This window comes from Hyla sarda, chromosome 7 (genome assembly GCF_029499605.1).
Source record: "Hyla sarda isolate aHylSar1 chromosome 7, aHylSar1.hap1, whole genome shotgun sequence".
NCBI classification, from domain to species: domain Eukaryota; kingdom Metazoa; phylum Chordata; class Amphibia; order Anura; family Hylidae; genus Hyla; species Hyla sarda.
The window spans coordinates 211,304,754-211,328,806 of record NC_079195.1 but is presented as its reverse complement, the minus strand read 5'-3'; the positions used below and the strand labels follow the sequence as shown (position 1 = coordinate 211,328,806).

Genomic DNA, 24,053 nt, shown 5'->3' with positions numbered 1-24,053 from the left:
TCCGTTGTGTAAACGAGGCCCAAATGCACCAAAAAAGCCCCAAATGGAAAAAAAAACCTTATAAACTTTCCCAAAACTATCTAGAAATTCACAACATTTGATCATCTGGTTCTTTTCATTTTGGATTAAAGGAAATTTACTGTATTTCGATAAGGAATAAAAAAATTTTTTTATAAAAGAAAATGTGTTTTGGTTCTTGAAGTAATGAATGGGTGAGATTGATATTTTGGTAGAGCAGAAAAGAAATGTAAAGCATTTTCTCATATCAACCAATCAGATTGCACCTCATTGGAGAGGCTACCATAGCAACCAGTCAGCTTCCAGCTTTCACTTTAGCAGGATTCTGATGTGTTGCTATGGCAACTGCTCCATTGCTTTCTATGCCTTAGGCCCTATTTAATGTAAGGAATGGATGGTAGACAGTAATATTTGGCTGATAATTGTGTTTTCTCACAAGCGGCTGAAGTAATAACCATATTCTTGTTACAGTTTATGCTACTTATCTACTTTTACAGCATTTCAGCGTGGTAAGGTGCACCTGGCACTTCACTGAGGTGACAGCGGCCATCTTGTCGAGGCCAGTCAATAAACCAGCTGCCACACAACATGGCGACCGTTCCATACGTAATGTGACAGGTGTTCGTTGGAAAGGCAATATATCATAATACATAGCACGTCATTCCTTATACGAGCAAAATAAATTAGCATTCTATGTTTTACACGCGGCGAGAGGCGCTACCTAGTGAACTAGTTCCGTATCTAGACATTCACGGATCTTGTAAACTGCTCGGGAAAGTTTACACGGCACACGCCGACCTAAAGTTTTGTTTGGCTTAAAAAACTACAACTCCCAGCATGCGCCAGGTCAAAACCCGCTGGTTTACAACATCCGCTCTAAATGATTAGTAATACGCCGTAGGTGCTGCGTGGTAGCTGTGCTTAGCACCATAAGAAATAAAGTATTCAATTATAACGTTATTATTTACAGGGTCAAGAAATAAAATAAAAAAACACAAAACAATAACATTCCGGGTTCTTCAGTACTGCGTGAGTCGCGAGGTAAACACAAAGCTGGAACGAGGCAGTCCGGATGAGCCCATGCTGGAAGACGCCATTTTGATGCTGAATTGAGGGACCACCGGCAGTAAGTACCTGCAATGATCACACAGAGAGAGAAGTCAGGTAAAGGAACATACATAGACCTAAACTTTCTGACAATCAATATGGCGGCTATTAGAGCCCTTGCACACTATGGATATTCTGAGCGGAACTTCGCTTGCAGCAGAATCCCATTAATCTCAATGCACTGTACATACTACGGAAGTCACGTAGCCGAATTACCGAGGAAGATCCAGGACATGTACATTCTTTTGGCAGGATTCCACGTGGCCACTAAGTGCCGATTCCGCCAGAGGCTGCTGCAAGCGGAATTCCCATGTTGTGCAAGATTAAAGGATATCACCTATCCCTAGATCATGGAGGGGGAGTGGGGCCGACCACTGGGGCCCCCTGCAATCTCCTGTATGAACCTATGGCTCTCCCTGTGAGCGGAGCACCATAACCCCCACCTGAATAAAGAAGGTAACGTAACACACCCCTTGCAATGCAAGAAGAGGTATTTTTATTTAAGCAATCCAATAGACAAAGTAAGGGTGGGTTCACACCACGATTTTGCTATACGGTTTCATAAAAAAAAAGTATGCAACCGTACAGAAAACCGTGCCCATAGACTTCCCATTCAAAACCGTATGCACCAAAATGTATACGGTTGTCTCCGTTTTTTACTTTTTTTTTCTGGACAGAAAACCGTGGCCTTCCACGGTTTTTGGTCCAGATGAAAAACCGTATTAAACCGTATACATATTTTTTTTAACATGGGAGTCAATGGGAACTGTATAGAACCGTATGTGCGTACGGTTCCATCCAGTTTGCACCATACGGTTTTTGATTTTCCATAGTTTTTTTTCTTGGAATTTCAATAAAACAAGTGAAACTTTATTCATAATGGAGTGAAAAGTTCAAAACGTATACAGTTTTTTTTCTTAAAAAACGGATGCAACCGGACATCATTTTTCAAACAGTATACGGTTTTCAACCGTATACAGATAAAAATTTGTACACACGTTTTGATACAGTTTAGTCAGGTTTTGAGGAATCCGTGTTTTTTTTTATATCAAAAACCTGATACAGGAACTGTATTGCAAAAACGTGGTGTGAACCCAGCCTAAGTGACGTTTCAGTCAACAAAGACCTTCCTCAGACCGGATTTCTGCGGAGGAAAATGGAGTCAAGGCAAAGGTAACGGTTAAAGGGGTTATCCAGGAAAAAACTATTTTTTTATACATCAACTGGCTCCAGAAAGTTAAACATTTGTAAATTACTTCTATTAAAAAATCTTAATCCTTTCAGTACTTATGAGCTTCTGAAGTTAAGGTTGTTCTTTTCTGTCTAAGTGCTCTCTGATGGCACGTGTCTCGGGAAACGCCCAGTTTAGAAGGTTTGCTATGGGGATTTGCTTCTAAACTGGGGTTTCCCGAGACACGTGTCATCAGAGAGCACTTAGACAGAAAAGAACAACCTTAACTTCAGAAGCTCATAAGTACTGAAAGGATTAAGATTTTTTAATAGAAGTAATTTACAAATTTGTTTAACTTTCTGGAGCCAGTTGATATATATAAAAAAGTTTTTGCCTGGAATACCCCTTTAAGAACCGTGGCTCGGGTTAGTAGCAGGCGACCTCAGTGGCAGGAAGTGGGGGCCACCATACCCCCTTCATATATCTCTATGGGATAGCCGTTTTGCTATCTTCGGCTCTCCCATAGAGATATATAGAGGGGGCATGGCGGCCTTTGCTTTGGGCAGGGGCCGTGATGCGCCGCTCCCGGGTAGAGCTGGGGCACCACAATCTAAATCTTATCCCCTATCCACAGAACGTTTTTTTTTAGCATCAATTCAGATTCATTTCCCATAGATTGGTGTTAAAAACTGCTCCTCCCCCATCATGCTCTGACAGCATAAGGCTATACACCAGTCGTCTTCAACCTCCAGCCCTCCAGATGTTGCAAAACTACAACTCCCAGCATGCCCAGACAGCCAAGGGCTGTCCGGCCATGCTGGGAATTGTAGTTTAGCAACATCTGGAGTTCCGCAGGTTGAAGACCACTGCTATACACTATGCAGATTCACTTTTCATAAGCCAGCGTTTCCCAACCTGTTGCTCTCCAGCTGTTTCAAAACTACAACTCCCATCATGCCCTGACAGCCGAAGGCTGTCAGGGCATGATGGGAGTTGTAGTTTTGAAACAGCTGGAGAACAACAGGTTGGAAAACACTGCCGTAGACATAAATGCAGTATCTCTTGTAATAAATACAGATGTAGCAGAGCTCAGCATGTAAGGTGTAGCAGTGCGGAGGCTATTATTATTTTAACTGTTGTGGAACTACCACTCCAAGTAGGGATCGACCGATTATCGGTTTGGCCGATATTATCGGCCGATAATTATGATTTTAGGCATTATCGGTATCGGCAATTACCTAGACGATAATCCGATAATGCACCGCCCCCACCGCACCGCGACCGCCCCCCCACGACCTGCCCCACCGCACCACGTCGCAACCCCCCACCGCACCGCCCCGGACCCATTGCCTCCCCATCCCAGGTTTTATAATTATCTGTTCCCGGGGTCCCCGCTACTTCTGGCTCCTGCTGCGTCCTGCGTTACGCTGTGCGCAATGACGAGTGACGTGACCGTCAGTGCGCACAGTGACAGCTCAGGAGGACGCCACCGGAGCCAGATGTAGAGTGGACCCCGGGAACAGGTAATTAGAAAACCGGGGATGGGGGAGGCAATGGGGCCGGGGTGGTGCGGTGGGGGGTGCGACGCGGTGCAATGGTAGGGGGCGCGGAGCGGTGGCGGTGATAGGACTCAGGACTCCCGGACAGGCAGGGGGAGAGAAGCGGGTGGTGGCGGCGGCGGTCTATGGCACCGCAAAAGCCGCTGCAGTTCATTGATTTAAAGCGCCCACTTTAAATCAATGACCTGCAGCGGTGTCGCGGGGGGATAAATAGCCGATAACTTATACCGGAATATCGGTATAAGTTATCGGCTATCGGCCCTAACCTCCACCGATTATCGGTATCGGCCCTAAAAAACGATATCGGTCGATCCTTAGCTCCAAGTATGTGGCTTTCAGGAGTTGTAGTGTCGTGTCACCTGACAAACTACACAGCTTGGAATAATTAAAGCACTCGCCTCTTCCGCATCTGCTATGAGACAGAAATATGACAAGCTTTTATTAAAGCAGTAAATACCGACGCATCGCACGCCGGGTCCTAATTTCAGGCGGGTTCTCAGGTAACACACGTAAAGTGTTAGTTTCATCATACGAATATTCTCATATCTCCGCACAATCGCTTGGCTCGCACTAAGCCCTTCACACTCAATTGGAGTATTACACACACAATTGACTTTTATGCTGACACACCACAGGCTCCAATTACTTTTGAAATGTTTTTCCAGTCGTTCCCCCCCCCCTTTGTTTGTAAGGACCGAGTCAAAATCGACCATTTTCGTGTTCCTTTGAAATGAGGTGCTTATTTAATAACATAAAGAGAAGAGAGGCGGAATGACACGCGTGGATAATGGCCGAGACACAGGTATGTGCTGACTGCAACCAGACGGCTAATAACAGAGCGCAGGGATCTCCAGACGGGGAAGGGTTGTCAGGAACAGCAGAGACTAATCCATGGGAATTCTGGGAGTTCTAGTTCCACAATATCTTAAAGGGATACTCCACTGGAAAAAAAAAATTAAAAGCGTACTCCCGTGGAAAACTTTTTTTTTTTTTAAATCAACTGGTGCCAGAAAGTTAAACAGATTTGTAAATCACTTCTATTAAAAGATCTTACTCCTTCCGGTACTTCTTAGGGGCTGTATACTAAAGAGAAATCCAAAAAAGAAACGCATTTCCTCTGATGTCCTGACCACAGTGCTCTCTGCTGACCGCTGGTGTTTATTTTAGGAACTGTCCAGAACAGGAGAAAATCCCCATAGCAAACATATGCTGCTCTGGACAGTTCCTAAAATGGACAGCAGAGGTCAGCAGACAGCACTGTGGTCAGGACATCACAGGAAATGCATTTCTTTGTTGTATTTCTCTTTAGTATACAGCCCCTAAAAAGTACTGGAAGGATTAAGATGTTTTAAAAGAAGTGTTTTACAAATCTGTTTAACTTTATGGCACCAGTTGATTTAAAAAAAAAAAAAAGTTTTCCACGGGAGTACCTCTTTAAATCAACTGGTGCCAGAAAGTTAAACAGATTTGTAAATGACTTCTATTTAAAAATTTTAATCCTTCCAGTACGTGTCAGCTGCTGTATACTACAGAGGAAGTTCTTTTCTTTTTGGATTTCCTTTTCTGTCTGACCACAGTGCTCTATGCTGACACCTCTGTCCATTTTAGAAACTGTCCAGAGTTGGAGCAAATACCCATAGCAAACCTATCCTGCTCTGGATACTTCCTTTACATGGACAGAGGTGTCAGCAGAGAGCACTGTGGTCAGACAGAAGGGAAATTCAAAAATAAAATAATTTCCTCTGTAGTATACAGCAGCTGACACGTACTGGAAGGATTAAAATTTTTAAATAGAAGTCATTTACAAATCTGTTTATCTGAGAAATCTGAGAATGGGAAATGAGGACAGGATATGAGGTCGGGATATAAGGATCGGGATATGAGGACAAGATATGAGGTTGGATATGAGGACGAGATATGAGGTTGGATATGAGGACGAGATATGAGGTTGGGGTATAATGACTGGATAAGAGGATATGAGGTCAAGATTTAAGGTCAGGATATGAAGACAGAATATAAGGTGAGGAGAGGAGGTTGGCAAATGAAGACGAGATATGAGGACAGGATATGAGGTCGGACATGAGAATGAGATATAAGGACAGTAGATGAGGTCTGTATATGAAGTCGGGATAGGAGACTGGAATATGAGGACATTATATGGTTAAGATATAAGGACCGGATAAGAGGTTGGGATATAAGATACAGGATATGAGGACAGGATATGAGAATGAGACATGAGGACGAGATATGAGGACAAGATATGAGGACAGGATATAAGGATGAGAGCGTCATTGTTGCTTTTCCAGGCCCCACCGTGTACTCTGCTTGTTATATATATTTTTAATAGCGTTCTGTAAAGGAAACAATTATGTTTTAAATATGTGTATAATTGTTTATAGGTTGCTTCATTTTCACCTCATTATTGTCACGATGCCGGCTGGCAGGTAGTGGATCCTCTGTGCCAGAGAGGGATTGGCGTGGACCGTGCTAGTGGACCGGTTCTAAGCCACTACTGGTTTTCACCAGAGCCCGCCGCAAAGCGGGATGGTCTTGCTGCGGCGGTAGTGACCAGGTCGTATCCACTAGCAACGGCTCACCTCTCTCCTGCTGAAGATAGGCGCGGTACAAGGGAGTAGGCAGAAGCAAGGTCGGACGTAGCAGAAGGTCGGGGCAGGCAGCAAGGATCGTAGTCAGGGGCAACGGCAGAAGGTCTGGAAACACAGGCAAGGAACACACAAGGAACGCTTTCACTGGCACTAAGGCAACAAGATCCGGCAAGGGAGTGCAAGGGAAGTGAGGTAATATAGGGAAGTGCACAGGTGATTACCCTAATTGGAACCACTGCGCCAATCAGCGGCGCAGTGGCCCTTTAAATCGCAGAGACCCGGCGCGCGCGCGCCCTAGGGAGCGGGGCCGCGCGCGCCGGGACAGAACAGACGGGGAGCGAGTCAGGTAGGGGAGCCGGGGTGCGCATCGCGAGCGGGCGCTACCCGCATCGCGAATCGCATCCCGGCTGGCAGCGGGATCGCAGCGCCCCGGGTCAGAGGACGTGACCGGAGCGCTGCAGCGGAGAGAGAGAAGCGAGCGCTCCGGGGAGGAGCGGGGACCCGGAGCGCTCGGCGTAACAGTACCCCCCCCCCCTTGGGTCTCCCCCTCTTCTTGGAGCCTGAGAACCTGAGGAGCAGACTTTTGTCAAGGATGTTGTCCTCAGGTTCCCAGGATCTCTCTTCAGGACCACAACCCTCCCAGTCTACTAAAAAAAAATTTTTCCCTCTGACCTTTTTGGCAGCCAAAATTTCCTTGACCGAGAAGACGTCCGAGGAGCCGGAAACAGGAGTGGGAGGAACAGATTTGGGAGAAAAACGGTTGAGGATGAGTGGTTTGAGAAGAGAGACGTGAAAGGCATTAGGGATACGAAGAGAAGGAGGAAGAAGAAGTTTATAAGAGACAGGATTAATTTGACACAAAATTTTGAAAGGACCAAGATAGCGTGGTCCCAACTTGTAGCTAGGGACACGGAAGCGGACATATTTAGCGGAGAGCCATACCTTGTCTCCAGGGGAAAAAACGGGGGGAGCTCTTCTTTTCTTATCCGCGAACCTCTTCATGCGTGAAGAAGCCTGTAAGAGAGAATTTTGGGTCTCTCTCCATATAATGGAAAGGTCACGAGAAATTTCATCCACAGCGGGCAGACCAGAGGGCAAGGGGGTAGGGAGGGGGGGAAGAGGGTGACGGCCGTACACCACGAAAAATGGGGATTTGGAGGAAGATTCAGAGACCCTGAAGTTATACGAGAATTCGGCCCATGGAAGGAGATCTGCCCAGTCATCCTGGCGGGAGGAAACAAAATGTCGCAAATAATCACCCAAGATCTGGTTAATTCTTTCTACTTGTCCATTGGACTGAGGATGATATGCAGAGGAAAAATTTAATTTAATCTTGAGTTGTTTACAGAGAGCCCTCCAGAATTTAGACACGAATTGTACCCCTCTATCCGAGACAATCTGCGTAGGCAACCCGTGAAGACGAAAAATGTGTACAAAAAATTGTTTAGCCAACTGAGGCGCAGAAGGAAGACCAGGAAGAGGGATGAAATGTGCCATTTTGGAGAATCGATCAACGACCACCCAAATAACAGTGTTGCCACGGGAAGGGGGTAAATCAGTAATAAAATCCATACCAATCAGAGACCAAGGCTGTTCGGGGACAGGCAGAGGATGAAGAAAACCAGCGGGCTTCTGGCGAGGAGTCTTATCCCGGGCACAGATAGTGCAGGCTCGCACAAAGTCCCCAACATCCGTCTCCAGAGTCGGCCACCAATAGAAGCGGGAGATGAGTTGCACAGATTTCTTGATGCCCGCATGACCTGCGAGATGGGAGGAGTGACCCCATTTGAGGATTCCGAGGCGTTGGCGTGGAGAAACAAAGGTCTTTCCTGGAGGAGTCTGCCTGATGGAGGCAGGAGAAGTGGAGATCAGGCAGTCAGGTGGAATGATGTGTTGCGGAGGGAGATCAACTTCTGAGGCATCCGAGGAACGAGAGAGAGCATCGGCCCTAATGTTCTTATCGGCAGGACGAAAGTGAATCTCAAAATTAAATCGGGCAAAGAACAGAGACCACCGGGCCTGGCGAGGATTCAGCCGTTGGGCAGACTGGAGGTAGGAGAGGTTCTTGTGGTCGGTGTAGATAATAACAGGAAATCTTGATCCCTCCAGCAGATGCCTCCATTCCTCAAGTGCTAATTTAATGGCTAGAAGCTCTCGATCCCCGATGGAGTAGTTCCTCTCCGCTGGAGAGAAGGTCCTAGAGAAAAAACCACAAGTGACAGCATGCCCGGAAGAATTTTTTTGTAGAAGAACAGCTCCAGCTCCCACTGAGGAGGCATCAACCTCCAATAGGAAGGGTTTGGAAGGGTCAGGTCTGGAGAGCACGGGAGCCGAAGAAAAGGCAGACTTGAGTCGTTTAAAGGAGTCTTCTGCTTGAGGAGGCCAGGACTTGGGATCAGCATTTTTTTTGGTTAAAGCCACGATAGGAGCCACAATGGTAGAAAAATGTGGAATAAATTGCCTGTAATAATTGGCGAACCCCAAAAAGCGTTGGATAGCACGGAGTCCGGAGGGGCGTGGCCAATCTAAGACGGCAGAGAGTTTGTCTGGATCCATCTGTAGTCCCTGGCCAGAGACCAAATATCCTAGAAAAGGAAGAGATTGGCATTCAAACAGACATTTCTCAATTTTGGCATAGAGTTGGTTGTCACGAAGTCTCTGAAGAACCATACGGACATGCTGGCGGTGTTCTTCTAGATTGGCAGAAAAAATTAGGATATCGTCCAGATATACAACAACACAGGAGTATAACAGATCACGAAAAATTTCATTGACAAAGTCTTGGAAGACGGCAGGGGCATTGCACAGTCCAAAGGGCATGACCAGATACTCAAAGTGTCCATCTCTGGTGTTAAATGCCGTTTTCCACTCGTCCCCCTCTCTGATGCGGATGAGGTTATAGGCGCCTCTTAAGTCCAATTTAGTGAAGATGTGGGCACCTTGGAGGCGATCAAAGAGTTCAGAGATGAGGGGTAAGGGGTAGCGGTTCTTAACCGTGATTTTATTAAGACCGCGGTAGTCAATGCAAGGACGTAGGGAGCCATCTTTTTTGGACACAAAGAAAAATCCGGCTCCGGCAGGAGAGGAGGATTTACGGATAAAGCCCTTTTTTAGATTCTCCTGGACGTATTCGGACATGGCAAGAGTCTCTGGGGCAGAGAGAGGATAAATTCTGCCCCGGGGTGGAGTAGTACCCGGGAGGAGGTCGATAGGGCAATCATAAGGCCTGTGAGGAGGTAGAGTCTCAGCTTGTTTTTTGCAGAAAACATCCGCGAAGTCCATATAGGCCTTAGGGAGACCGGTTACTGGAGGAACCACAGAGTTACGGCAAGGGTTACTGGGAACCGGTTTTAGACAGTTCTTGGAACAAGAGGGCCCCCAACTCTTGATCTCCCCAGTGGACCAATCCAGGGTTGGGGAATGAAGTTGAAGCCAGGGAAGTCCAAGGAGAATTTCTGAGGTGCAATTGGGGAGGACCAAAAGTTCAATCCTCTCATGATGAGATCCGATGCTCATAAGAAGGGGCTCCGTGCGGAAACGTATGGTACAGTCCAATCTTTCATTATTTACACAATTGATGTAGAGGGGTCTGGCGAGACTGGTCACCGGGATGTTGAACCTGTTGACGAAAGAGGCCAAAATAAAATTTCCTGCAGATCCAGAGTCCAAGAAGGCCACAGCAGGGAAGGAGAAGGCAGAGGCAGACATCCGCACAGGCACTGTAAGACGTGGAGAAGCAGAGTAGACATCAAGGACTGTCTCACCTTTGTGCGGAGTCAGCGTACGTCTTTCCAGGCGGGGAGGACGGATAGGACAATCCCTCAGGAAGTGTTCGGTACTAGCACAGTACAGGCAGAGGTTCTCCATACGGCGTCGTGTCCTCTCTTGAGGTGTCAGGCGAGACCGGTCGACCTGCATAGCCTCCACGGCGGAAGGCACAAGAACAGATTGCAGGGGACCAGAGGAGAGAGGAGCCGAGGAGGAGAAACGCCTCGTGCGAACAGAGTCCATATCTTGGCGGAGTTCCTGACGCCTTTCGGAAAAACGCATGTCAATGCGAGTGGCTAGGTGAATAAGTTCATGTAGATTAGCAGGAATTTCTCGTGCGGCCAGAACATCTTTAATGTTGCTGGATAGGCCTTTTTTGAAGGTCGCGCAGAGGGCCTCATTATTCCAGGACAATTCTGAAGCAAGAGTACGGAATTGTACGGCATACTCGCCAACGGAAGAATTACCCTGGACCAGGTTCAACAGGGCAGTCTCAGCAGAAGAGGCTCGGGCAGGTTCCTCAAAGACACTTCGGATTTCCGAGAAGAAGGAGTGTACAGAGGCAGTGACGGGGTCATTGCGGTCCCAGAGCGGTGTGGCCCATGACAGGGCTTTTCCGGACAGAAGGCTGACTACGAAAGCCACTTTAGACCTTTCAGTGGGAAACAGGTCCGACATCATCTCCAGATGCAGGGAACACTGGGAAAGAAAGCCACGGCAAAACTTAGAGTCCCCATCAAATTTATCCGGCAAGGATAGGCGTAGCCCAGGAGCGGCCACTCGCTGCGGAGGAGGTGCAGGAGCTGGCGGCGGAGATGACTGCTGAAGCTGTGGTAGTAACTGTTGTAGCATAACGGTCAGTTGAGACAGCTGTTGGCCTTGTTGCGCTATCTGTTGTGACTGCTGGGCGACCACCGTGGTGAGGTCAGCGACAACTGGCAGAGGAACTTCAGCGGGATCCATGGCCGGATCTACTGTCACGATGCCGGCTGGCAGGTAGTGGATCCTCTGTGCCAGAGAGGGATTGGCGTGGACCGTGCTAGTGGACCGGTTCTAAGCCACTACTGGTTTTCACCAGAGCCCGCCGCAAAGCGGGATGGTCTTGCTGCGGCGGTAGTGACCAGGTCGTATCCACTAGCAACGGCTCACCTCTCTGGCTGCTGAAGATAGGCGCGGTACAAGGGAGTAGGCAGAAGCAAGGTCGGACGTAGCAGAAGGTCGGGGCAGGCAGCAAGGATCGTAGTCAGGGGCAACGGCAGAAGGTCTGGAAACACAGGCAAGGAACACACAAGGAACGCTTTCACTGGCACTAAGGCAACAAGATCCGGCAAGGGAGTGCAAGGGAAGTGAGGTAATATAGGGAAGTGCACAGGTGATTACCCTAATTGGAACCACTGCGCCAATCAGCGGCGCAGTGGCCCTTTAAATCGCAGAGACCCGGCGCGCGCGCGCCCTAGGGAGCGGGGCCGCGCGCGCCGGGACAGAACAGACGGGGAGCGAGTCAGGTAGGGGAGCCGGGGTGCGCATCGCGAGCGGGCGCTACCCGCATCGCGAATCGCATCCCGGCTGGCAGCGGGATCGCAGCGCCCCGGGTCAGAGGACGTGACCGGAGCGCTGCAGCGGAGAGAGAGAAGCGAGCGCTCCGGGGAGGAGCGGGGACCCGGAGCGCTCGGCGTAACAATTATGTGACATCATTTCATTGACTGTCTATATAATTCAGTTTATTGGGTTGGCCTTGGCTTAACATATTAACAGTTTTTTTTTTTCTTACCATGTCCTCCATACATAACTTATATTTCATCATTACCTCATGTATTTTTGCATATGCAACTCCAGGCAACACTCATACTATGGTTATAATTGACTATGCACAGATATATATATATATATATATATATATATATATATATATATATATGGGAAATCATGCTTTAGCTAGTTAACTACCATCAGTACAGTGCGTACCTCTGCCCCCTAGTCACCAAAGTCTATAAGTGCAGGGGGAGAGGCAGAATCTGCCCTGTGTCTGGGGAGATAACTAGATCTTCCCGGAATGCAGATTCAGTACATATCTGTTTCCCATTAGCACCGTATGACTTACAGCTCTGGACACGAAATCTCTCTGATGCTTAAAAAACATTTTTTTTTTTGGTTTAATATAAAATGTATTTTATTAGGGAGGAAACATCCTAACTGCTCATCTTGCATTGTTTTTCACTTTGGGGAGGAAACTGCGCTCTCTTTCCAGGCGGTGGTTTGCCGGTTGCGGTGCAGATATCTGGAAGATTATTTAAACATATGTTCCCGGCGTCCTTAGAGACCGGCTCCTCGGGACAGCGCAGTCCATTCGTCAGCATCAGAGTTTATGGATTTTGATTACAGAGGCCTAGGCTGCGGCAGAGGAATTTTTGTTACCGGGGATAGATATTTACGGTTACAATCGATACCTTGTGTCGTTCCCATCTGGACTGATGCCCGCCGCCAAGCCTCGTGGATCTGTTGCATATTTGTAAACCACTAGCAGGCAGTTTTTGCAGAGCTGGACCAGCCGATGACAACACTGGAGCTGATCGGGTGTCACGACCTCGGTGCTTTTACTGAAGATCGTCTCCCACGAGGTGCTGCTGGCAAAGAAAAACACAGATGACCTCATGTTCTTCAGACCCAAATGCCAAAATAAGAACGTTAAACAAAGCAGAAGGTTCAGCCGTGTGAGGGTAGGAAACAGGACATGTGACCTCGCTAGGATCTGCTGGAACAGAAAACCTATAGACTTGAAGCCAAAAGGCCGACAGATGGAGAGAATCTGCGAAAAAATGTTATAAAGTTTTTAGCCCTAATAATAAATAAAAAATTCATCATTCAATTCAGCCTTTTCTTGGACATATCAGTTCATCGGAAAATTGAGTGATCACTAATATATCCACCGTTCTACAGGGGGTTTGTCTGACTCCTTTATGAACAGGTTAGGTCGTATCCAAAATTTCTGTCATTTAGCTTTTCTCAAAATACATAAAACAGATTACATTTTTTCTGTTTCTAGGAAAGCTGGGTGATAACTAAAAGTCAAACATGAGGCCCTCACTGACACTCATGATTAAGGTATGTCCACAGTAGGTAAGTTGGAAATCCTCCACTTTTAGGCAGAAGCCCCCCAGAAGATAGGTAAGTGAGGAATCCCCCTTTTTGGTAGAAGCCCCAGTAGGTAGGGAACCCTCTCCTTTTAGCTAGGAGCTCCCAGTAGTTAGGTAGTCAGGTAGGTAGGGAACCCATTATGTAGATGCCCCCATTAAGTAGTTTGCCCAATAAGTCTCCTCCAAAAGATTATAATAAAATCCCATTTACCTTTCCTTCACTCCTGCGCTGAGGCCTCTGCATCCTCTGCTCTGATTAGTGTTACAGGACCTTCATCATTGCGCAGCAGGTCCTGCACCACTCTGGGTAAAGGAGCATACAATGAAAAGGCCTGAGCCCTGGACTGGAGGGAAGGTGTATGGGATTTTATTATTATTATTTTTTTTTACGGTCTGTAGGTATCAGGATAGGTATTGGGGACACGAGTACAAGTATCAGCACCAGTATCGGTATCTGGACATCCCTAGTGATGACCAATATGGCTGCCAACACAGCAATGTTCTCTAACCTGTGCCTCTCCAGCTATTGCAAAACTACAACTGCCATCATGGCAGGCATGTCCGGGCATTATGGGAGTTGTCATTTTTCAATAACACACAAAAAACACACACGAGGGGGGCGAAAAAAAGCAGCGGACAGATGTTAGCTTGAAGTTAATATGCATGTTTTCACTTTTCCTTGGCTTTGAAAGTAAATAAATGGCCTGGCCACAAGAACAGGAAGTTCATCTATCTTAGGATTCCAGGAAAAACTCCAAAAGGTTAAAAAAAAAATAGTAAAAACACAAAAATAAAAAAACACCAAAACACAGGAAAATGCATTGTCAAAAATGAAGCTGTGAGGAAACATAGCCTCAGGGTTGTGTCCCAGTCTTCTCTGACTTCTGAATAAATAGGGAAGCTGGGTTTCAGTCTGGGAAAGCTGGATAACCAATATGGCTGCATTACAGCCATGCATGACAAGCTTGTAATGTTACAAGTTACATTTAAAAAAAAGCACAGTAACCACTAAGGGCTATAGGAAAGCTTGGTGATACATTTTATTATTATTAATTTTTTTTTTTTTTTTAAAGAGCCCGAATACTTAAAAAAAAAAAAATCAGTTACTTACCTTTCCGATTCTGCTGTGATCCCACAATTAGGCTCCCGCTGGCATTCATGTGACTGTCGTATCCTCCAAAAGAAAGACCGGGGTGCTGACTTATTTTTAAAGCATTTGAGGCTCTTTATTTAAAAAAGAACATAGCTAACACCTTAAAGGGATACTCCGCTGGAGAATATATATTTTTTTTAAATCAACTGCTGCCAGAAAGTAAAAAAAATTGTAAATTATGTCTACTAAAAAATCTTAAAGGGGTTCTCCACCATAAGGTGATTTTAGTACGTACCTGGAAGACAGTAATGGACATGCTTAGGAAGGATCTGCACTTGTCTTGGGGCTGAATGACTATGTTGTGAGATTACCATAACACTGTGGCTAGCTTTTTGTGAACAGGTATTTCCTGTTTGACTTTTCTTTTTTTGACTTCAAATCCCACAATTCCATTTTCCTCCCTCCCACACATAAGCCACCCCACCCATTGAAACATAAATGAGTTGCATCCATTCAAAAGACCTGTGTTTTTCAATCAGGGTGCCTACAGCTGTTGCATTAGTTGCAGATTGATTTCTCTCCCACCAAGCGATCCCTCCACCCATTGAAGCAGACAGGCTCCCTGTCATCAGCTGACTAGTGAGTCAGGTCTCCGCCGCATTGCAACCTGGGAAAAATCTGAGACAACAGTCATTTTGTATGGTGTTAAAAATAAATATTGTATTGAAAATCACATAAGAATTGTGAGAAAACCATCACACACAGGTACAGACACTATATTATGAACTACACTAACTTTACAGCCCCTGTAGCATAGTCAAATAAAAAAAAAATCCTGGAATACCCCTTTAATCCTTCCAGTACTTATCAGCTGCTGTATGCTCCACAGGAAGTTCTTTTCTTTTTGAATTTCCTTTCTGTCTGACCACAGTGCTCTCTGCTGACACCTCTGTCCATTTTAGGAACTTTCCAGAGTAAGAGCAAATCCCCATAGCAAACCTCTCCTGCTCTGGACATTTCTTGACACGGACAGAGGTGTCAGCAGAGAGCATCTTGGTCAGACAGAAAGGAAATTCAAAAAGAAAAGAACTTCCTCTGTAGTATACAGCAGCTGATAAGTACAGAAAAGATTACGATTTTTAAATCAAAGTAATTTACAAATCTGTTTAACTTTCTGGCATCAGTTGATTTAAAAAAAAAAATTTTTTCCAGCGGAGTACCCCTTTAAAACTAAGAGCTCCTCAGCAGCAATTAAAGGGTACCTCTCACAAAAAAAACTTTTGATATATTATAGATTAATGTATGCAGAATAACTTTACAATTGCATGTTATTAAAAAATATGCTTCTTTCTATTTAATTTTCCACTTTGAAGAAATGACCACTAGGGGTCTCCCTACCAGTCCTGGCAGCAAGCATTTCAGACTCATGCTGGAGTCCTAAACACTACGAGCTGCCAGTCTGCTTTGTTCACAAAGGAGAACACTCAGAGCTGCCAGCCTGCTTTGTTCACAGCCTGTTTGGCTGTGAACAAAGCAGGCTGGCAGCTCTGAGTGTTTAGGACTCCAGCATGAGTCAGAAATGCTTGCTGACAGGACTGATCGGGAAAAATACAATAGAAAGAAGCATATTTTTCATTAACATGCTATTGGAAAGTTATTCAACATTCATTAATCTAAAATATATCAAAAGTTTATTTGATGAGAGGTACCCTGTACATTCCAGAAATAAGTGTTAAATTTCCCTACAGCAGCACTATAGAACAAACGAAGCATTACACCATTCTAAAATGAAGCGGGCTGTCCCATGTACATACATGCTGAGTCCCCTATAACAAGAAGCCCTTCACTGGATAAAGACATAGGGGGGTATTTATCAATTTTGCCCATTGACAGTTTCTTTTTACCCTTTTTTTTTCACTTTGGTTTTCGTGGACATGCACCAAATTTATCATTTGGTGCAAGTTGTTAGTAATTTTGGCTCAAATGTTGAAATCAGCCGTTCACAGCGCCTTTTACACAGAACTTACCGCCACAGAGGACGCGTATTTTACCCTGTAAAGCAGCCATTTCGGAGTCCCTCCTGCAGGATATCAGCAAGCGACATGAGTTATTTTCTTTTGTGTATTTATAGTCACCATGTGTAATGGATTTTATTTTCAACTTGGGTATTTTTTTTTTTGTTACTTTAGTGCAGTGGTCTTGAACCTGCGGACCTCCAGATGTTGCAAAACTACAATTCCCAGCATGCCCGGACAGCCGTTGGCTGTCCGGGTATGCTGGGAGTTGTAGTTTTGCAACATCTGGAGGTCCGCAGGTTCAAGACCACTGCACTAAAGTAAAAAAAAAAAAAAAAACTACTGATAAATTACTGACTCAAGTTAAAATCACACACAGGACCGTGTGATTTTGAGAAAGTTGTAAAAATGACAGTGGAGAGGATGCGCCAAACTTTGGCGCAAAAAGACACTGCGCCAAAGTATTGCACCAAAGTTACGTGAAAAAAAAAAATCCTTTGATAGATACCCCCCTTAAAGGGGTATTCCAGGCAAAAACTTTTTTTTATATATATCAACTGGCTCCGGAAAGTTAAACAGATTTGTAAATTACTTCTATTAAAAAATCTTAATCCTTCCAATAGTTATTAGCTTCTGAAGTTGAGTTGCTGTTCTCTGTCTAACTGCTTTCTGATGACTCACGTCCCGGGAGCTGTCCAGCTCCTATGGGGATATTTTCCCATCATGCAAGGGATATTCTCCCATCATGCACAGCTCCCGGGACGTGACATCATCATTGAGCAGTTAGACAGAAAACTTCAGAAGCTAATAACTATTGGAAGGATTAAGATTTTTTAATAGAAGTAATTTACAAATCTGTTTAACTTTCCGGAGCCAGTTGATATATAAAAAAAAGTTTTTGCCTGGAATACCCCTTTAATTCTTTACAGGGTATTTGAGGAAGGTTTTTGCAAAGCAAACGACCCTTTAGGATTCCTCCGTTCCCTGGCTTTATCATTTATGTGCCCCCTATGGCTTTGTTCACACAGTGTAAAACAAGCCTTTTTTTTATATTTTATTTTTTTTAATACGTCCATAAAACTGACTTAAAATTATGGACGTATTTTTGCAAAATAAAGTTTTGTATGAAAGTTTATGGAACCCCCCCCCCCCCTTCAGTGCGCACATTGTATGAGAAACCAGCCATCATTCCTTTCAAACAAATACCCAAACCTTTGCTACTTGTTTAGAAAAATGTCCGTATTTTTTACGGCTACAAATACGACAGAAGATACACTTTGTGATCATAGTTTAAAGCTCAGCGGGTATTTACGATGATCACATAGAGAACCATTGTCAGAAGCTTTTACCAGTTATGAAATATGACAAGAGAAAAATCCAGATTGATTCCAAATAAACTTCGGAACACAGCAAAGCGTAATCACTGTAAAACTAATAACAAATATGTAACCGTAGAAAATTCAATTGGCCGATGCCGAGCGCTGATCAGACGAGCGTAAAAGAACAAAAAAAAAATAAAAAAAATTTAAGTAAATAAATTTGGTGACTCCTGCCTGTTTCTAGTGTAATGAAAACTTAATGATTTCCATTTTCTTTTGACTGCCTGACCAGCTCCCAAATCTCACTCGTGTAAGAACATTTATGTACTCGAAATGACTCTGATTGAAGGGAAGTGCGCGCTGGCGTCCCCCTGGATCAATTTGCTTCTTTTCTATTTGATGTGTGTCAACAAAAACCAAAGAAATACTTTGTAAAATAAAGCAAAAAAAAATAAATAAAAATCAGCCGGATAGATCTGAGCCAGTTCTATCAAAACAGGATTGTCGCTGGAAGGCAAAAAAAAGTCTTATGGAGGTCGGCAATTATCACACATTGCAGATGGAGGCGCCGTCGTGCGAGAACTAGAAATATTGTACCAATGGTCAGGGATGACCGAGGCAAAAGAGAAGACAGATTAATAACATTCGGGGAATCTAGTGACAATGGCGTCTGCCAAGGGGCAAAGATATATTAGGCACACGTAAGCAGTCCCTTCTTAAAGTTGATGTGTTAAAAGAATAAAAAAGGGGTAAGAGTAAGGATCTGAGTGACTCTGACATAGGCCAAATTGTGATGTCTAGTTGACTAGATAAGAGCATCTTCATAATGGCTGGTCTTCTGGGATGGTCTTGGTAATGCAGTGGTTACTATTAGAAATGAGCATACGGGTTTACAGCAAATTCTATTTAAATTGGATTCTCCCAAAACAGATTTTTTGGGGACTCACTCTGGGCAATTCTATTGCAGGAGCAGGAACTCCAGTGAAAGACACGACTCTCTGCTCCTGTACATTGAGCAGCTAGGCATATACTGGATACCAAACAAATGTGTCTGGCTGCCCGGAGGTATGCAGAGGTAGTCACGTGATTGTAGACAGTAGAGCATGAGTATCCACAAAATAATTGAGGGGCTAAGCGATGATGGACATATGCCTTGCCACTCTGTATGTACCCAACAGGAACCCCTTTTTCTGATAGGAATCCTTGCTCCTGTACAACAGCCCGAGGTAAGTAACAATGGCTTTATGCATTGCCACTTATACTCATTATACTCATAGTACGTTCGGCACTGCCACTAATATTGTTTGCCTTTTGTTTGCCTTCCCGGTTATGGCTGCCCAGTGACTCCGGATTGCATACAAGTTCCAGTGTAAATAACCGTATGTATAGTGGTGCTATCCCAAGGTAGTGCACAAACCGCTGGATAATATCACAGTGAAAGAAAGTACGGGATGCACTCACCACGTCAGATGCCGGTAAAACTTATTTTATTCACGGAAGATCCAAGGGGACGCGTGCAGCATAATGAAGGGCAGGGAGTGCAGGATGCTACAGACGCTGAGGGGTTACAGCCGTTTCACCCGCGTATGCGGGCTTCGTCAGACCACACCTGTCAGTGACGTGATGCGGGTAAATTCCTTCTAGCAGCCACGTCACTGCCTGGGTGTTTCCAAAGTATATCATGTGACCTAAAACCATGACATTAAAAACAATCACATATGATGGGTTATAGGTATATTAGATGTATAAAACCTATAGAAAGATACTAAAGTCAATTTTATCGTTGAGTTCTTAGTTTCCCAGGGAATGATGCCTGATGAAGCTGCGGAACTGCAGTGAAAAAGCGTTGCATCTTGGGAATGAACCTTTGTTTGTTTTACCTGGTTCTGTCCTGAGTGTATCCTGTGACTCGTGGAACGGACATCCTCTATGAAGACATAACTGTCCTGACAACCAATGCAGCCGGAGGGCAGCGGATCACTCGCTCTCATCTACAGTCATGGCCATAAATGTTGGCACCCCTGACATTTTTCTAGAAAATGAAGTATTTCTCACAGAAAAGGATTGCAGTAACACATGTTTTGCTATACACATGTTTATTTCCTTTGTCTGTAGTGGAACTAAAGCAAAAAAGGGAGGAAAAAAAGCTAATTGGACATAATGTCACCAAACTCCAAAAATGGCCTGGACAAAATGATTGGCACCCTTACATTTGGTTGCACACCCTTTGGAAAAAATAACTGAAATCAGTCGCTTCTTATAACCATCAATAAGCTTCTTATACCTCTCAGCCGGAATGTTGGACCAATCTTCCTTTGCAAACTGCTCCAGGTCTCTTATTGGAAGGCGCCTTTTCCCAACAGCAATTTTAAAGCAGTACTCTGGTGGAAAACTTTTTTTTTTTAATCAACTGGTGCCAGAAAGTTAAAGGGGTACTCCGGTGAAAACCTTTTTTCTTTTAAATCAACTGGTGGCAGAAATTTAAACATATTTGTAAATTACTTCTATTAAAAAAAAAAATCTTAATCCTTCCTGTACTTATTAGCTGCTGAATACTACAGAGGACATTCTTTTCTTTTTGGAATGCTCTCTGATGACATCACGAGCACAGTTCTCTCTGCTGACGTTATTATAATAATAATAACGCTTTACTTATTGTTGTCCTTAGTGGGATTTGAACCCAAGTCCCCAGTAACCACTGAGCCACCATGCTGCCCTTAGCATACATCTGCTATGCATGGTTGCTAAAATGGACAGAGATGTCAGCAGAGAGCGCTGTGCTCGTGATGTCATCAGTGTTCCAAAAAGAAAGGAATTTCCTCTGTAGCATTCAGCAGCTAATAAGTACTGGAAGGATTAAGATTTTTTTGATAGAAGTAATTTACAAATATGTTTAACTTTCTGCCACCAGTTGATTTAAAAGAAAAAAGGTTTTCACCGGAGTACCCCTTTAAACAGATTTGCAAATTACTTCTATTATAAAATATAAAAATCCTTCCAGTACTTATTAGCTGCTGAATACTATGGAGGACATTCTTTTCTTTTTGGAACACAGTGCTCTCTGCTGACATCTCTATCCATTTTAAGATAGAGCAGCATATGTTTGCTATGGGGATTTTCTCCTACTCTAGACAGTTCTTAAAATGGACAGAGATGTCAGCAGCAGAGAGCACTTTGCTCGTGATGTCAGCCGAGAGCTCTGTGTTCCAAAAAGAAAATAATTTCCTCTGTAGTATTCAGCTGCTAATAAGTACAGGAAGGATTAAGATTTTTTAATAGAAGTAATTTACAAATCTGTTTAACTTTCTGGCGCCAGTTGATAAAAAAAAAAAAAAGTTTTCCACCGGAGTACCCCTTTAAGATCTCTTCACAGGTGTTCAATGGGATTTAGATCTGGACTCATTGCTGCCACTTCAGAACTCTCCAGTGCTTTGTTGACATCCATTTCTGGGGGCTTTTTGATGTATGTTTGGGGTCATTGTCCTGCTGGAAGACCCAAGATCTTGGACACAAACCCAGCTTTCTGACACTGGGCTGTACAGTACGACCCAAAATCCATTGGCAATCCTCAGATTTCATGATGTCTTGTACACATTCAAGGCACCCAGTCCACTATATTTCACTGTAGGTACTGTGTTATTTTCTTTGTAGGCCTCATTCTGTTTTCAGTAAACAGTAGAATTATGTGCTTTACCAAAAAGTTCTATCTTGGTCTCATCTGTCCACAAGATGTTTTTCCACAAGGATTTTGGCTTCCTCAAGTTCATTTTGGCAAAATGTAGTCTTGCTTTTTTATGTGTCAGCAGTGGGGTCCTACTGGGTCTCCTGCCGTAGCGTTTGCGCTGACACTGATGCTCCCTGGGCCTGCAGGACAGCTTGAATATCTTTGGAACTTGTTTGGGGCTGCTTATCCACCATCCAGACTATCCTGCGTTGACACCTTTCATCAATTTTTCCCTTCCATCCACGCCCAGGGAGATTAGTTACAGTGCCATGAGTTGCAAACTTCTTGATAATGTTGCGTACTGTGGACAAAGGCAAATCTAGATCTCTGGAGATGGACTTGTAACCTTAAGATTGTTGATTTTTTTCCCACAATTTTGGCTCTCAATTCCTCAGACAGTTCTCTTCTCCTCTTTCTGTTGTCCATGCTTAGTGTGGCACACAGACACACAATGCAAAGACTAAGTGAACTTCTCTCCTTTTTATCTGCTTTCAGGTGTGTTTTTTAACCCCTTAAGGACACATGACGTACTGGAACGTCATGTGTCCGCTCCCGATCTATAACGTGGGCCGGGACCCGTGGCTAATAGCGCGCGGCATTGATCGCTGTGCCGCGCACTATTAACCCTTTAGACGCGGCGTTCAAAGTTGAACGCCGCGTTTAAAGTCAAACTGAAACCATGCCGGTTAGCTCAGTGGGCTGTTCGGGATAGCCGCTGCGAAATCGCGGCATCTCCAACAGCTTACAGGACAGCAGGAGGGTCCCTACCTGCCTCCTCGCTGTCCGATCGCCGAATGACTGCTCAGTCCCTATGGGACCTATAACACTGCAAAAAAAAAAAAAGTGAAAAAAAAAGTGAATAAATATCATTTAACCCCTTCCCTATTAAAAGTTTGAATCACCCCCCTTTTCCCATAAAAAAAAAAACACAGTGTAAATAAAAATAAACATATATGGTATCGCCGCGTGCGGAAATGTCCGATTTATAAAAATATATCATTAATTAAACTGCACGGTCAATGGCGTGCGCGCAAAAAAATTCCAAAGTCCAAAATAGTGCTTTTTTGGTCACTTTTTATATCATGAAAAAATGAATAAAAAGCGATCAATAAGTCCTATCAATGCAAAAATGGTACCGTTAAAAACTTCAGATCACGGCGCAAAAAATTAGCCCTCATACCGCCCCATACACGGAAAAATAAAAAAGTTATAGGGGTCAGAAATGACAATTTTAAAGTATTAATTTTCCTGCATGAAGTTATGATTTTTTCCAGAAGTCCGACAAAATCAAACCTATATAAGTAGGGGATCATTTTAACCGTATGGACCTACAGAATAAAGATAAGGTGTCATGTTTACCGAAAATTTTACTACGTAGAAACGGAAGCCCCCAAAAGTTACAAAACGGCGGGTTTTTTTCAATTTTGTCTCACAATGATTTTTTTTCCGTTTCACCGTAGATTTTTGGGCAAAATGACTGATGTCATTACAAAGTAGAAATGGTGGTGCAAAATAAGCCATCATATGGATTTGTAGGTGCAAAATTGAAAGAGTTATAATTTTTTAAAGGCAAGGAGCAAAAAACGAAAATGCAAAAACGTAAAAAAAAACTGGTCCTTAAGGGGTTAATATTGCCCACACCTGTTACTTGTCCCAGGTGAGTTTAAAGGAGCATCACATGCTTGAAACAATCTTATTTTTCCACAAATTTGAAAGGGTGCCAATAATTTTGTCCAGCCCATTTTTGGAGTTTGGTGACATTATGTCCAATTTGCTTTTTTTCCTCCCTTTTTTGGTTTAGTTCCAATAAACACAAAGGGAAAAATACATGTGTATAGTAAAACATGTGTTACTGCAATCCTTTTCTGTGAGAAATACTTCATTTTGTAGAAAAGTGTCAGGGGTGCCAAGATTTACGGCCATGACTGTATACGTTAACCATTGTTGTGTATGTTGTTACACAACACTCTGGGGTTAGAGGCTTTCATGCCTTCCCTTTTTAAATCATTATATCTCTTTTAATGCACCATGAAGCGCTCTCACTCTTGCTTTTAAATCCAAACTTACAGCAGAGAATCCTCCCAAAATTCATTTCAGGAGGTTTCACAGATCTTTAGGTATTACCTACCAAAAATGGTCCATGAATGGGCAACAGGGTCATAAGCACCCAATGCTTCCTGGGGTGTGTTGGGAACAAAAGCTAGCTCATCTGGTTAGATCCCCCAAATGCAGTGAAAATTTACTTCTGGCTATGATAGAAAGGAGTCAGATCACACAATGCATCCCAGCTTACTATGTATAGGGCTGAGACCGGTCAACGCCCATGCTGACTCCTGTCCACTGCCAAAAGTATCTCCCATGAGCACATGAGCATCAGAACTCCAATGGAAGAATGTAGTAACCCTGGGGTGATGATCTCACACATGGTCCTGGGTTCAATTCCCTCCAAGATCACACTGACACCCCCCCCCCCCCCCCCTGACGTTTCACCAGCCGTAACCGGCTTTGTCAAGGGTCAAGCCAGCTTTATGAAGGGTCA

At 44.3% G+C, this 24,053-nt stretch overlaps 1 protein-coding gene and 1 long non-coding RNA gene across 11 annotated transcripts in view; one reads left to right on the top strand and one right to left on the bottom strand.

Annotated features, from left to right (window-relative positions):
- Nucleotides 1-1,014: 1,014 nt before the first annotated feature.
- Nucleotides 1,015-24,053, bottom strand: part of TTLL7 (tubulin tyrosine ligase like 7) — a 245,761-nt gene continuing 222,722 nt past the window's right edge. For 6 of the 7 annotated variants that reach the window (XM_056532560.1, XM_056532564.1, XM_056532565.1 and 3 more), the window contains exons 20-21: nucleotides 12,677-12,850; nucleotides 1,015-1,152 (exon numbers count right to left, since the gene is read on the bottom strand). In XM_056532560.1, coding sequence (XP_056388535.1) covers nucleotides 1,038-1,152; nucleotides 12,677-12,850 — 289 coding nt within the window. In that variant the 3' untranslated portion in view covers nucleotides 1,015-1,037. Of the gene's footprint in view, nucleotides 1,153-12,676; nucleotides 12,851-24,053 lie in introns of those variants that run through there. The other variant, XM_056532566.1, reaches the window with a different exon arrangement.
- On the top strand, nucleotides 1,042-12,663 carry LOC130283295 (uncharacterized). Of its 4 annotated transcripts, XR_008846633.1 has the most exons (4): nucleotides 1,042-1,182; nucleotides 1,473-1,581; nucleotides 2,191-2,298; nucleotides 12,457-12,663. It is a non-coding gene; the product is annotated as an uncharacterized LOC130283295 (long non-coding RNA). The 4 variants fall into 4 exon arrangements; XR_008846630.1 differs by lacking the exon at nucleotides 2,191-2,298 and having other exon boundaries at nucleotides 12,478-12,663; XR_008846632.1 differs by lacking the exon at nucleotides 2,191-2,298.